Consider the following 16211-nt stretch of genomic DNA (forward strand, 5'->3'; position numbering starts at 1 on the left):
TGTGACCCAACAAATTCCTTAATTGGATTGTGGACCTTATCATCCGTGCTAAATGCAGCTAATCTGAAATGAGCAAAGACAAAAGAAAAAAGAGCAAGAGACTTAAGGGGTCTAGTGTAATGTTTAGCTATAGTATTTTTGAGGCTGGATTTAGCAATGAGAACCTTGTAATCCCTGCTATAAAACAATCCTGGTGAATGCTTTGGTAGTGAAAATTTCACATCTGAATGTGGAGTTATAAAGCAGTTGAATAAGACATAAAGGCAATACAGTGTCCAAATTTCCTCTCCTCTAAATGATTTAAAAGAGAGAAATCTTAATTAGCTGTACAGAAGATAGTTCAGAACTTTAGGGGAATTGCTGGTTCACTCTTTAAAACGTTTAGCATGCCTAAGCTCTAATAAATAGCTTTGTTACAATATTGATTTTTGAAGAACTGGCAAATCATTTTAACTTGGTCTGTTTTAAAGCTTTTGACATTTTAATTTTTTAAAGACCTTTAAAAAATGTAAGAAGTGAAATCAGTGCTGATTGGTAGTACCAATGATTGAAGTCCCCACAACAGCTACATTACAGGTACATTTAGAAGCACAAACTTCCCCATGCTACCTTGCCAATGTACCTCAGTCTTGATCTGGAGTGGGAATGGGTAGCTCAGTCTCTGTACTCATTCCAGAGACTGGCATCAATGGTGGTGACTGTCCAGTTTACTTCACTTAGACCATGACAGAGCCATGAAGCCTCTGAGAGGCTGTGAAATGGCAACTATTTTTAGTTGCAGCTTCCTGAGCTGAATTGGAACAAGTTATCTAAAGGAGAAAAGCTAGATCACTGAAACCTACATCCCAACCCATTGCAGCTGGATATTGGGTGTGGGCAGGACTGGCGCTTCCATTTAGGCAACCTAGGCGGTTGCCTAGGGCACCAGGATTTGGGAGGGTAGCATTTTGTGGCCCTCGGCGGCAATTCGGCGGCAGGGGGTCCTTCCGTGCTCTGGGTCGTTGTCGGCAATTCTGCGGTGGGTCCTTCACTCGCTCCGGGACCTGCCGCTGAAGTGCCCCAAAGACCGGAAGCACAGAAGGACCCCCCACACCCGCCGCTGAATTGCCGCCAACAACCGGGAGCATGGAAGGACCCCTGCCTAGGGTGCCAAAAACCCTGGCGCCACTCCTGGATGTGGGTATGAGCAAGAGAAAGGGACCATCATTTTCTGTTTTGTTTTTTGTTTGTGCAGTGTCTCACGCAGTCCATGATTAGGGTTCCTAGGTACTACAACATCACAAAATAAATACAGTATTATTTCATTGTGCCAGGCATTGTGCACACAAATAGTAGCATCCCTGCCTTAAATAGCTTCCAGTCTATACAGACAGACACATTATTATCTCTATCTGACAGGTGGGGGAACTGACAGATAGACTAAGTAACGCCCCAGGAGACGGGAATTCTGTGGCAGAACTAGAAATTGAGCGCAGACCCTCAAAGACCCAGTCCACTGCCGTAGCCACAAAATCATCCCTTCCCTCCTCCACTCATAAATATTCACTTCCATTTTGCAATTAACATTTTGGCTATAAGGTCATTTTTCATCTACAGTGCAGCGGAACGCTAAATATTTAGGAAGAGTTCTATTCTATCACTATTTAAAAGCAGCTGTGGTAATGGTATTTTGGCTTTTATAGTTTGCCAGTACCAGTATATATTTTTCAAGGTCAGCGTTTTTCCTCCTTCTCAGGGCCCTGATTCAGCAGAACACTTTTGTGTGAGATTAAGTCCCATTTGGTTTCAGTGGAATTGAAACAGTTCTGCCCCCAGCAATACTCCCTTACTCTGGGTTTCACCTCCCAGGGGAACCTCCACCACTTTAAGCCCACCTTGCCTCAGTGGTTACTGCCAGTTATCATCTGGCCCCCTTTCACTGGGGCAGGCTGCAGTCTGTAATGGCCACTCATCACTGGCAAGAGGGTAGGACCTGCTGCCTTTGCCTATTCCCCAGCTGTATCTCTGCAGCCCCAGTACCTCTGTAGGCCTTCACTAAGGCCTGCAGCCTGGGGTTTTTCCAGGTGGGAGCTCCCCTGCCCTTTTCCCCAACCCATCTCTGCTTCAGGTGCCTTGCTCCCCGGCACCTAGGCCCTTCCCACTTCAGGGCTAGAGTGAGACTCTTCTAGCTCCTGGCTCCCAGCCTTCTTATCAGGGCCAGCTGGGCCCTAATTGAGCTGGCCACAGTTGTGGCTGCTTTTACCCCTGTTCTCCAGGAGTGGGGCAGCTGCCCTCCTACATATCCTTTAGGGGTAAACACAATGAAATGACTTTCATTTTTCAACTGCAAGGGTACATCAGTATGTTTCCACATATATTCATACAGGTGATGAACCAACTGATCTGGCTCACATGATATTTGAGGGAAGGTGAGAATTCATTCAAGTAGAGGAGTAACATTGTAGTGAACAGTTACATGGATTGGTTATAGAATGGGCCTCTAGGTGACATACCTGGAGGATGGTTACAGTGGAAATGAGTCAGAAAATAGAATCACTGGAACTGTTGCTGAGCAGCAGGACTGTGGTTAGAGGATTTGGCCTTCATGAGGTGTGTGTGCTAGAAGTCCAGAGCTCGGTACTGGGGGGACTGCACCTCATGTTCTTGCAGAGATCAACTGAAACAGAAGCAACATCTCAAAACCAGGAAGGAGGGGGAGGGATAGCTCAGTGGTTTGAACGTTGGCCTGCTAAACCTAGGGTTGAGAGTTCAGTCCCTGAGGGGGCAACTTAGGGCACTGGGGAAAAAATCTGACTGGGATTTGGTCCTGCTTTGAGCAGGGGGTTGGAGGTCCCTTCCAACCCTGATATCCTGAGGAGGATAAAGCAGAGAGAAGATAAATTATGTGTTTACAGGGCCAAATTTGGAGCTACGTCCATTGACAGTGGCCCAAAATTTGTTCCATAATGTAAAAATGTGGTGTTGTCAAACATTTATAGCTGTCACATTCAGCCAGAGAGGGAGGAAGTCAGTGCCTTGTATTGTTCTCTAGTGTTACCCAGGGTTGCTTTTGATTTGCTCTAGAGCCTTTTGCCTTCATGCTCATCAGGAAAAATAGGGGAGTCCTAAAAAACAAACAAGCCCTAAACCAAACTGCAGTCCACCTAATGGAGTATGTAGTGTTGTTAAGACATCTTCAGAGAATGGCTTCTCCAGAGTTGTTCTAGAGTATGAAATGAGAGGATATTAAGAGAAAGATGTACAAACTTCGGATGAATGCTAAGGCCATTGGCTTGATATTGGAACCAGAATGATGATGTATCCCATAGCAGATCTCTGGGATTTTTCTTTGAATCCCCCTTCTCATAACTTATATCAAACTTGGTTTTAGGGCCTTTTTTAAAACAGAAGTTATTCAAAGACACAAAGACATTCCTATTGAAAGTCAGGGGGAAGTGCACCTGTGTCTTTGAAAATCTTCCCCTAAAACAATACATGTTCATCCCCACACCCCTGCTTTCACCCTCTCCCTGCTTTCCCCCAAACTCAGAAGAAATTAAACAAAGATTCAACAAGTGCAATGAAATTTCAGAGTCAAAGTTCAAAACACCATCCCTACCTCACTCTGTTTTGCCTTAGTGTTACACGGATTTTGAAACACGGAAGTTTATATACCATGGTCTGATTTGATTTTTTTAAAACTGTTGTCTGGGTCCTGATAGTCAGCAAATGATTGCAGCCACATTCTGTAGCTCTTAGACTTCCAACTGCTTGAGTTGCAGGCACAGTGAGTAACTGTACAGTTAGCTGTCCAGTTGCTATGAAAGATAAATGCAGTTAAATGTGATCTAGACTATTAGAAGCTGTTTCCTCAAGATCAGGACTGATGTCTCAGTTTTACTGGGGCAACTGCTTCTGGGGTATCATCATTTAAAACCGTTTTTTTAAAATAACTCCTCAACATTGCTATAGAAAATAGAATTTGCACTGTGTTTACTAGGAAAACTAGAGTGGAACAGGTGCTCATTGCGATGATCACTGTTTGGTATGAAAAAAGAAGTCGAATGAATGTAGATCCCATGATTGGTGGTGTTTTGCTCAGTGGGTAATATTTTTCAAAAGTGGCCAAGCTGCACTTTCAGAGGCCTAAGTCCTATTGACTTGGCTCCTAAGTGCTGACTAACTTTTGAAAACGGGACTTAGGCTTCTAAGTCATATAGGCCTGGTTCACACTGGGTTGGTATAACTATGCTGCTCAGGGGTGTGAAAAATCAACACCCCTGAGAAATGCAGTTAAACCAATCTAAGCCCCCAGTGCAGACAGAGCTAGGTTGGTAGAATTCCCATGTCAACCTAGCTACCACCTCTCAGGGCGGTGAAGTACCTCTGCTGCTGGAAGAACCCCTCCCATCGGTGTAGGGAGCATCTTCACTGAAGCCGTGCCACTGTAGCGTTTTAAGTGTAGACAAGCCGTTAGGCACTTCTGCAAATTTTACTCAAAGTAACTGTTAGCAACACTTGTTCAGTGTTTCATGCAAAAAATCAGTTTGAGACCAAGGATGTGATTTCTATGTATGATAATGCCCCTTTACATTACCAAAGAGCTGTAAAGTCTTACCGTGAATGAGAATCCGGTACTGAGTTATTGGAAAAAATTCTCCATTCTGAGAAATATTCCTAGGTTGCAATAGTACTGGGAGTTGGCAGTAGTGTTGAGGGTGCTCATTTAAAAACAAAAGTGGACTTTTATGTTTTGTATAGTGTAAATAATGGCACAAGGGAAATATCTGGGGGGTTTTATTTTAAAAACTTGGCCACCTTAGTTAAAGGTATAGATGCAAATGAAAAATAAGTGCATTTAGGCCCACTTTTGCTTCATAATGTATAGAAACCATGAAAGGTCTCTTTTTAGATCAGGAGAAATTGTTCTTGCTTGTTTCTTTACAAGTTCAGATCTCATCCACCATGGGAAACTCTTACAGTGACTGGAGAACTGATTAAATATTTCTATTGCAAGAGGAGGAAAGCTGAGCTATTGACAGGGAAGGATTTTGTTTGTTTTTCTGTTTGTTTATTTAGGATGTTTTAACAAGTTTACAAATCCTTGCCATGTAAACATCAAAAATAAAACCATCATTACAACAGTAGCTTTTAGTAAAAGAGACTTTATACAGGAAAATAGACATCACGTCTTTCTTTTTAACAAGATGTTACCATATTACAGAGGGCGCGTCATTAGAAAACCTATAATGTGTTGTTTCTAGTGATGTTAAGTTGAGTGAAAGCCAAATAGACCTGTATTTAACAGACCAGGTGTGTCTATCAAATGTTCATTGGACACGTGTTGGTGTTTTTCCAGGTGAACATACTTTGAGTATAGAATAAAAGAGAACCAAATATCTAAGTATCTATCTGTCCTTGGTCTATTTTGTATGTAGCTGGCATGTTATTTTTTTCATAACCATGGCCTCCTGTATTTTTTAATCATTCTTATATGGGAGAGGGGAGGAATTTGTAGTTATACTGATTAGAACACCTACTTTGTAAACTTCTATTTAACTCCAAGGCCCAATAAACACTCAGTTAAAAGGATATCTTTCTTTAGGTCTCAACGTTCCATTTTGTCATTTTAAAGTGTGAGAACTTACAAAAACTTCTTCAATCTCAAGCAATCCCCTAATAAAACTGTAGGGAAAGGACCAGACTTGACATTTCTGATAACTGAGGTTTAAAAAAAAAGATGGGAGGAGAAAGCCCTTTCTTCCTCTTAAAAAACAGGACCAAACCCAACAACTGTCCTTTACCTCTTCTTTATACACAAGAAAGAAGCAAACAAGAGCACAAACCACTGTTTTAAGTCTGCTGCAGGTTACATTTAAAGTCAGTTGAAGCATGAGGTTTTGTTGTTGAGGGTAGAGTTAGACCTGTAAAATACCTAGAGTGAAGCTGTAAGTCCTTTATTATGAGGATAAGACAGCCACTCTCTTTTCCCCCTTGAACTGGTGAGAATTTCAGTTAATTCTTCTTTAGCTAACAGGTCAAAAGGAGCCCCACAGAACTTTCAGTTATCTGCTTCAGCATGGGGCCATATGGCGAAATAAGTTTTCTTTTCCTTGAATGGACAATATTTTACCTCAGGGTTGTTTTTTTCAAGTGCGTTGATGCCTGACTAAATACGTTCGGGCACAGTCTTCATGTAAAGACGAGGCAAACTTTTTTGTTAAATATTCTTTTCACTAGTAATGAGTCTTGGAGGGTTACAGATTGGCTTGCAAACCAATTAGAAAGCCAGCTTTCTCCAAAGGGAGGGGAAAGCTGGCAGTGGGATGCTGCTGCTTTTCCTCTGCTGTATACCCCCAAAACAGTTTGGCTTAAACTGGTTTTATGTCATATAAAAAAAGGGCTGGAGGACCTCAGCTGATCAGAGTACTAAAGGTCCTGGGCATGCACCATAGAACGTATTGGTTTTGAGCTTGATAGTTCTCTTTTTACAAGGGTCTGTGGATTGTTGTTACATAGTTAGGGACTGTAGGAAGAGGCAAGTCTTCCTGAACTTTACTCCCAGCTTGAAGTTTTAAGAAGTAAGTGGGAGGAGAGGGAAGAGAGGGAACTATAGACAGAGAGAGAGACTCTTAAAATGTCAAGTGAAAAAGGCAACACGGAGAAAAAGCTAAATAGCTTTGGGGAGAAGGGGAAGGAGAGAAGCCGAACATCCCAGATCATCATTCAGGCTGTTAACCGCAGTATTTTCACCTCTGCAGTCTCCCCCGCTGCTGAGCGAATTCGCTTCATTTTGGGTGAAGAAGATGACAGCCCTGCACCCCCTCAGCTCTTCACTGAACTGGACGAGCTTCTGGCTGTTGATGGACAAGAGATGGAGTGGAAGGAGACGGCAAGGTGAGGCATTTTTCCTTTACTCTGAGAGGGAGGTGCAACTGCTTGGGAACCTTTATGGGAAAGTCGTAGAGAATAACGTCCCTGTTTAGGGGATGGTTCAGACGTTGTCCTCTCAAATTCAATGAGGCTCTTCCAAAAGGGAGACCTTAGTGGTTCATTCCAGCCTTTATTTAAATCTTCTCTAAAAACAGAAGATCTAGAGTACTGGATTTGTTTGAATTTATACTTTATCCAGAGCCAAAAGTGTACCTCGGGCTCTGCAAACAGGTAACTCGTGCTGGCCAAAATTGGGTGCCTGAAGTTAAGCTTTTAAGGCCTCCTTAAAGCTACTTTTGTTTTGGTGCCTAAACATGAATCTAGGAGTCCAATTTCAGATACAAGTTCAAAAACTTCAGTCTTTGTCTTTGTCCTGAGTAGCTAATAATTACATTCATTTTAAATGAGTAAAAAACACCCAAGTATTTTTTTTTTTGTGTAGCCAGTTATTCCCTCAGGGTATTTGCTAGAATAGATGGACCATTTTGATTTTTTCTAATTTTTATTCTCTGTTTTATTCTCTATTATACTCTGGAATTAATTCAGAACTGCACGCTTTGTATGATAGTCCATGAAAATTGATTTTAGACCATTTTGTGAACAATGCATTCAGATAAATTAGTTTGGAATGATAGAAAATCGTTAATAATGATATCTGCAACTAATTTAGCTGGCAGTTTAGCTGTTCATAATTGCTTCTATTTAGCACCTCAGGCTCACTAGGTTGGAATTTTTCTGTACAGTGACAATAACTGGTCTTGAAATTTCATCTTTGTGCTCTATGGGGAAGCTGCATGAAGTATTAGACTTGGGTATTCCACTAGAGAGAAGAATTCAGAGTAAATATTTTCCAGGGCTTTTTCCTCTCCCCCTACACCTTTTGAATATTAGCTTTTCATTTTCCTTTATTGTAGCTCTGCTAAGCTCTCTCTCCACCTGCCAATCTTAAAGGTCTCTGGCCATGTTCGGGTTAGTCCCTCTTATTTGGTTACCTTAATCGCCTTTTACCTGTGATTTTTAATGAGCCACTCTACTTGTCCTCTTATCTTCCCCATTTCTACTTTTCAGTCTCCTGTAGAGGCTATTTAAAGACTCTTCACCTTTCCTTTTTAAATTCTTGCTTATTGGTCTTTCTTTTCTCCCTCTCTTTTTTCCTTATCATTAGTTCAGTATTTGTTGTGTGCATCACCTCTCTGCTTTCTAAAGCTGATTATTCCTTCCACTGACTATACCACTTTTCCCTTTTAGAAGATCTAATGATAAAAATTAACAATCTATCCATTTTCATGTCTTGTATCTAAACTTTTATATTTCCTTACATGAAACAGAATGTGCCTTCTTCCTTCAGTGTAAAAATAGGCCACGAGGTTTCTCTTAACTCCACAAATACTGCACGTCTTTTAGGCTGCTCTTCTATTTTAATTGTAATTATAAAGAAGTAGGCAGCATACACCTGAGGAGGAGCTGTTGGTGTGAATTTGATTTGGCTTAGTGGGTAAAAGACAGTATTTAATTGTAAGGACCCTCTTTCAGAGCCAAAGGAAAAGGAGTCTCAGCTAGGTTTTTCATGAGGGATCACCAAAGTATCTTGAGGGATACTTGCCCACAGCTGTCACGTAATTTCAAAGAAGCCTTCAGGTAGATATAACTTTGGAGGATGGGCTCTTCCTTTTCATTATACTGTGCCTTGTTAAAGCAAACTGAATAGTTTTTCTTTAAATGCTGCATGCTTTATTCAGTGTCCTGCCACTTTGCTGGACCTGCTAGATAGGACTGTATATTTAAGCATCCTAGTGTAGCCAAGGTTCACGTGGGACCATGTGAATTCACCAGAGCTGTGCAGAAACAGCAAAAGTCATGGCTGTTGAAAGATAACAGCTGAAGGTTTCGGTCGTTAGCAGTTTTTGTTCATTGGGTTGATACTAATTGTAATTAACTCAGTTGGTGTCAATGTCGAAGCTGTTGTGCTTCCAGGCGAACTTCTTTGCAGTTCACCAGTAGTTAAAGGACACGTAAATTGGCAGCAAAATGAAAAGGTCTGAAACCTTAGCAGTGACCTGTGGTTACTACATGAATTTTTGGATCCACTGCAGTACGCTCAGGAGCTCGTCCAGTGTACCAGTAATGAGGCTATCATACCAAAACTCTGGTCCTGTGATTGCACCAAAAAGACCTGAAATGGTTTTGGAATTCTTTTTGCAGTGTTCCTTGCTCTTCTGGTGAGCAATGTCAAGTAGCGTGTTACTTTCTTTCAGTATTTTCCTAGCTAGAGTTGCCAGGTGTCTGGTTTTTGACTGGAATGCCTGGTCGAAAAGGGACCCTGGCGGCTCCGGACGGCCCCGCCAACTGGGCTGTTAAAAGTCCGATTGGCGCAATGGGGGCCCAGGGCTAAGGCAGGCTCCCTGCCAGCCCTAGCTATGCATGGCTCCCGGAAGTGGCTGCCAGGTCCCTGCGGCTCCTACGTGCTGGGGTGGCCAGGGAAGCGCTGCGCACTGCCCTTGCCCCGAGTACTGGCTCCGCAGCTCCTATTGGCTGGGAACTATGACCAATGGGATCTGCAGGGGGTGGTGCCTGCAGGCTCAAAGGCAGCGCTCACCACGCAGAGCCACCTGGCTGCCCATGTGCCTAGAGACCACAGGGACCTGGCAGCCTCTTCTTCAAAGCCGTGGGAAGAGCTGCCAGGAACCCCCCCCCCATGGGCACCCCAACCTCCTGGCCCAGTCCTGAGCCCCCTGCTGCACTCCAAACCCCGCTTCCTCAACCCCAGATGGAGCCCCCTCCTGAACCAACATCCCACTCCTACCCCAAGCCGGAGCCGTCACCCCTTCCTGCACCCTAACCCTCTGCCCCTTGAAAGTGAGTGAGAACAGGGAAGAGTGAGCGGGGGGATGGAGCAAGCGGGGGGCAGAGCCTGGGAAAAGAGGTGGGGCCTGGGTGGGGCAAAGGTGTTAGGTTTTGTGTGATTAGAAAGTTGGCAACTGTATTCCTAGTCTTGTGATAGACTGTCCAAGAATTGTATATAACAAGGATCACTGAAAAAAAAAATAGGCCTCTTCAATCACTTTTTGTGGAGACACTAAAAATAATTTCATCCCTTGCTTGGCCTATTGACCAGTGCAGTTGTTAGCAATGTTAAAATATGATGAGCATTGAAATGGCCCATAGCAGGCTCTCAAACCAGTATTAGAGTATAAGGAAATGGTTTTGGGAGCATTTAAATGCATCTGCATCAGATTTTTCTAATCTACCAGCACATGGCTGTTTGAACTGGGACTGGCAGTGTAATTCTGAAATCCGAAGTGTGCAGTGTCCCTGGGCACTTTGAGGAGACTTCGGATGCTGCAGTTTCTAAATCTGGAACATTGTTGAGGCCCAGGAAGCATAAACAGGTTTTAAATTAATTTTTTTATTTGAATTAGTCAAAGTGATCAAAACTGGGTATTGGATGGGAGTTCAGTGCAGTACAGCCAACGCAGTGAAGCCAGGTGTGTAGAGGTCAGGAGTAAAACTGGACTGAGGTGATGAAAAACATTTCAAATAATCAAGCTAGCAACCTCTTGCCCTGAATCAATTTGTTGTTATGCTGCTTTTATAGACATTCTCTCTTCAAATATCCAGGAAACTCCACAACGCTGAATTCACGCCGCAGTAAATATTGACGGGTACATGTATGGTAGACCCTCACTATAACACCCTTCTCAATAGTGAACCTTGGACTATAGCAAATGTGGTCTCTGGATCCCACCTCTAGCCCTGCCTGCTGTAGGGGGGGGCTGAGATCTCCTCTAGTCCCAAGGCTGTGGGGTAGGGAGGTGACAGGTCTTCTGATGTTGGGGCCACTGCTAGGCAGAGTGCTCCTCTGGTCCTGGGGCTGGGGGATGTTTCCCTCCCCCCCACCTATAACATACCCCAAGTTATACTGAACAGGGTTTGGATTATTATATTATGTGGGTTCATTATAGCAAGGGTGTACTGTAGCACTTACACACATCTCCTCCCCTTTGATCCGCTTGGAAGTTCTTCACTTGCCCGAGAACGTTCTCATTGCTCGACCAACTACAGATGCAACTTCCTGCATTTGACCTCCAAAGTTATATATCAAAAATGATTCTGACAGCTAAAATAAATTCTAGCTGGGCCTTGGAGGATCAGGACCTTGGTTATTTTTAATAAAAAGAGGGTCATCTCATTTTTTGAGACTTGATATCAAGGTACATATATATTCAGTACAGCTGATATTTTTATGCTATCTTGGTATCTGCTCAGTGTTAACTGAACTATCAGCATTCTGCTCCAGCATGCAAGGGGCCTAGTAAGCTTTTCAGGGGTGTTCCAAGAAGAGCGGGTCCTGTCTAGGACATTACTTATGGGAATGCAACTGAAAGATTATAATATTAGCAGCAATTCTGAGATTGCAAAAGTTATACTAGGACTGAATCTCATTCAATTGCAGTATTTTATTTTTTTTTTTAATTTTTTTACTCTGATGGGGCTTTAAGCTGGTGATTTTTAGCTATTCTCATAGTAGCTCCAAGTACTGAGCAATGACTAAGCACTTAATTGACCCGGGCAACTTACCTGTTCCTCTGGGCTATTGAACACTAACCTCCAATGTAGGAGCTACAGTTAAATTATTTTTAGAGTCACTCCTGCCCCTGAATCAGAGCTAAATTTGACTAAAATTTGGTTTAGCTGAGGTTTTAATTTTTCTGCTAATCTCTGTTCATCCTTTCATACCATCAGCAAACAAAGCTAGGTGAACAAGAGTGGAAATTAAGAGCTCTGTGGTATGTGAAGGGAAAATAACCAAAAGTATAACAACTAACAAGAAATTCTTTAAATGCATCAGAAGCCTGAGAGATTTGGTAGGTCTGCTGGATTACCAGGCAGTAAAGGAAATAATAAGGATATGCAAAGAAGCTAAATGATTTCTTTCCATGTGTCTTCACCACTCAGGTATCACCAGGGCCGGTGCAAGGATGTTTCGCTCCCTAGGCGAAACTTCCACCTTGCGCCCCCTCACCCCCCCGCGCACCCCCCCTGAGGCACCCCCCCATGACAGCTCTCCGCCCTGAGGCGCCCCCCCCTTGTGGCAGCTCCCTACTCTCTGCCCTGAGGCACCCCCCTTCCCCAGCTCATCCCTACCTCACCTCCTCCCCGAGCACACCATGGCCGTTTCACTTCTCCCGCCTCCTAGGCTTGTGGTGCCAATCAGCTTAGGCGCTGCAAGCCTGGAAGGCGGCAGAAGTGAAGCGGCCATGGCGTGTTCGGAGAGAAGACGGGGCAGGGGTTAGCTGGAGCGGGGAGTTCCCCTGCGTGCCCACCTCCCTTACTTGCTGCAGGTGGCCCTCCCTGCACTCCCCTGGCCCAGCTCCCTCCACCTAAATGCCAGCAGTGACCGGGGTGGCCAAAAATCCGGCTGCCACGGTTGCTGCCGAAGAAAATGATGCCCCCCAAATGCCAGCGCCCTAGGCAACCGCCTAGGTTGCCTAAATGGTTGCACCAGCCCTGGGTATCACACACAACATCCTATCTTGAACCTACTCTTTTTTCAGGTATCAAAGAAAAGGCATTGTCAGAGATTGAAGTGTCAAAAGAGGAGAAATTGGAACAGATTGCTAAACTAAATAAATTTCCAGATTAGGTGGTAGACATTCAAGAATTCAAAGGGAATTTAAGAATGAAGTGACTGGGAACCAGGTGTTTATAGATATTTAGGTACCTACAGATGCAGATAGGCTTTTACTGGGATTTTCAAAGGCACGTAGGCACAAGCTCCCATTGATTTCTATGTGACTTGGCTTGAACTGCAGGAAGTCTCCACCTAGGAGAATGTTTGGTTTGTGAAACAGAATTTGCAGGAAAATCTATTCAGCAGAGCTTTAAGAGTGCACTAAATATAGCAGTTAACAGTTCAAACACTTATAAAAATAAGTTAAAGCTTACTTTATCAAAGCTAAATATTGCAGATTATATGGAGAAAAACAAATAAAAACCAAATCCAAATCAAACATGGGAAAGTGCTTTATTGTGAATTATACGCCTTCAACAAAAATGTCAGTCTCTTTAATTTGCAGGCTTTATGTTCATGCAGGGTAAAATTCAGTAAATTGGGGAATCCCAACCTCTGTAAACTGAATAGTCCTCCTTTAGTACATTCAGACAAAAGTCACAACATTTTTTTGGGTAAAAAGAAGCTTTTTAAAAGTCTCAAAATGTTTATTTTCAAAATCTGTTAAAATAATATCCAGGAGTGGCTTAAATTAAGCATGTTTATACTCTGAAACTCGATTTTATGTAAAAATATGTCCTCCTTACACACAGGGATGCATGAATATCAGTCACATCTGCTTTTTGTAGAGAAAGAAATTAGTTTTTATGGGTTTCCCTTTCTTTTGCTAGCACTGTAGTAGTTAATATGACTAAGGAATAAAGCTGAATTTTTTCCCTCCTTGGAATTGTTTCCTAAGTTCCAATAAGTCACACCTGTGCAAACCAATTGACCACATCAGTGGTTAGGCAGAGGTTATTGAGGGCAGAATCTGACTTGCAAAACTTTTGTTACTTGTGTTGTATGAGAAGGACAGAACCCACCTAACTGTTGGCTGCATTAAGTATTGGCCTGGTGGTCACACTCCTTCTGTATGATCTGCTATACTTAGGCACAATATCAGAGGGGTAGCCGTGTTAGTCATGTATCCAACAAAGTGGGTATTCACCCACAGAAGCTCATGTTCCAATACGTCTGTTTGTCTATAAGGTGCCGCAGGACTCTTCGCTGCTTTTAGGCACAGTAGTGAGAATTGAAGATATTTCAGTTTCTTTGCTTTTGAAGATCTAGGCCTGGTTCTTTAATGTTTTAACCTGATGACATGGTTTTAGGTGTGTAAATAATGTTTTACACGCAATGGTGTTTAACCTTTGCTTTAATCTTCTACTAGAGAGATGAGCTTGCAGGTTTTTTTCTAGGAAAATGCCATTGAATCATTAAACAACTAGATACAGAATGTAGAAGACTAATAACTTTTTTTTTCCAATTAAGAAAGGCTTCATGAAAGCTGATTTTTTTCCCCCCTACTCCCCATTTTGATTTTGGATGTTTCAGGCAAGCTAGTGAGTTTTTTGGCAAAGAACTGTCGTCTTTATTTATAACTTTAAAATTGACTGTACATGGTTGTCTTTCACATACTATATAGTGAGCAATAAATGTGCCAGAGAGACTGTAAACCGGAGGTTCTGTGTTTCTTGACTCAATGGACAGACTCCAAACCAGGAATTAAGAGACTGGGGTGTTAATCCCAATTCTGCCAACAGAGCTGCTGTGTAACCTTGAACACATCACTTCACCTCTTTGTGCCTCAGTTTCTTCCTTTGTACAGTGTTTTGATGTCTATGGATAAGAAGAGCTGGGTAGTTATTTATTTATTTATTTATTTATTTAATTGGCTATTCCCCTCTTATGTTCAAAGTGTGACCAAGTGTAAGAAAAATAAAAATCTGTGAATGAAAATCCATTTCGTAATTTCTCTCTCTCTCGATATATTTCAGTCATTTTACTTTTCTGCTTGACTCAGCTTATCTGGTACCTTTAAAAACTATGGCCAACGTTTTCATCTTAGGTGTTTTGGGCACCTAAATGGAACGCGATCTTATTTCCAGAAATGTTGATAATCCATTGTCCTTTGGGGACTTTGGGTATTCAGCACCTCTGGAAATCAAGCCACTTTAATCTAGGTGGCCCACTATTGATTAGGTGGCTAACTTGCAAACCTTTGGCCTGTTGAGAGAGTGGGTGACATTGGTATAGTTGTTGTTTCATTTTCTTTGTCTTAATTTAGAGTGACGTGTCTATGACCTCATGTATGTTTAAACCTGGCAACACCCTGTGACAATCTGGCTGTTTTTGCCTCTTTCAGAAACGCCGGAGGAAACATCTTTAACGTATTCTTGCTGCTCTGCCCTTCCATAGGTGGATAAAGTTTGAAGAGAAAGTGGAACAGGGCGGAGAGAGATGGAGCAAGCCTCACGTCGCGACGTTGTCCCTGCACAGCTTGTTCGAACTGAGGACGTGTATAGAGAAAGGATCTATCCTGTTGGATTTGGAGGCCACTTCTCTCCCTCAGGTAGTGGGTAAGTAAGCTTCCATGGAGGCTGTTTCAATAATTCTCCCCCTCACTACCTCCAATGCTCTCTTCCTCAGAGCCTGAATAATGGCTCTCAGCGAAAGTGAAGGAATGAGCTTTTTGGCTTCCAAGCCAACCCATGTCCCAGGCTATCTGGAATGACAGGAGTAGCTCGAACTAGGTGGCTTGGAAGATACAAAGTCCTTCACTTGTAGCATACAGCCCTGCTTGATTGTGATTGAAAGCTATTGCCATTCAATGGCTCTTCTGTAGCCTATGCAAAACGATTGGTGCTTTCAGTCCAGCTCTGAGTGAATATGTCCATGTCATAGGAACCATTGTTACATTTGCCATGAACTAGCACTTCTGTTGGCCATCTCACCTGAGAAGTGGAGCAGTGGATGAGAATGGAGAGTGACTTATTCTCTTGCTTCTAGAGGTGATTGCTCCCAATCAGGGTTCAGGCACATTAGCGCAATGTGGGGTAGTTTGCATCACTGCTGCCTGTGTTGACACTATTCTGTGCATGAACGGGGATCCACATTCCACTCCTGTCAGACCTTACATGTTGGGCTTTGCAAAAGTGCTCAGTGTTGGTCTATCTCTTCTCCCAGTGAACTCCCTGGTAATAGTACCATTGATTACAGAATTAGGCAAATGCTGAGCGCTACATTCCGCAGTTCCTCTGAGGAACTCACTCTATTTGCCTCTAAAACTACTATAGCAACTTCAGGGTAGAGTTGTTCCAGGGCTAAGCATGAGTTTGTCCTCAAAATATGGGATTGATTTTAAAAATGAGATTTTAAAAAAGAAGAAATCTTAGGTTATTTTTATTTTCTTCCACCTTTATGAGCCTATAGGATTCACATTTCCAAGACTTTCTCTGTAACCATGAGTAGATTTTTAAACCTCTCTCTTAATGACATGGCTCCAGGAGCTGAGGCTCGAAGAAAAACAGCAAATCTCATTAGCGGGCAACACTGCAGTTTAATAGTTGAGAATATTTACCCTCTGCTTGTTTAAGGGAAAAACTATAGACACATTTAATGAGCGAAACTGAATTCCTTTTATAATAAATTACCCTGTGAATTGGTATTCCTCTTTCTGTTTATTATTAATTCATGGTGTAACAGAATAACAGAGAAGTACAGTTTCCACATTCAAGGTGATATTCAA

The 16211-nt window shown here is 42.6% G+C and overlaps 1 protein-coding gene across 9 annotated transcripts in view; it reads left to right on the plus strand.

The window, feature by feature from the left end:
• The window catches only part of SLC4A4 (solute carrier family 4 member 4), a 266082-nt gene that overhangs the window by 109427 nt on the left and 140444 nt on the right, over positions 1 to 16211 (plus strand). For all 9 annotated transcript variants that reach the window (XM_030565189.1, XM_030565188.1, XM_030565181.1 and 6 more), the window contains 2 exons: positions 6741 to 6876; positions 14882 to 15042. In XM_030565189.1, the coding sequence (XP_030421049.1) occupies positions 6741 to 6876; positions 14882 to 15042 (297 nt within the window). The remainder of the gene's footprint in view (positions 1 to 6740; positions 6877 to 14881; positions 15043 to 16211) is intronic.

The sequence above is a fragment of the Gopherus evgoodei genome, chromosome 5 (assembly GCF_007399415.2).
Source record: "Gopherus evgoodei ecotype Sinaloan lineage chromosome 5, rGopEvg1_v1.p, whole genome shotgun sequence".
In the NCBI taxonomy this organism is placed as follows: Eukaryota; Metazoa; Chordata; order Testudines; family Testudinidae; genus Gopherus; species Gopherus evgoodei.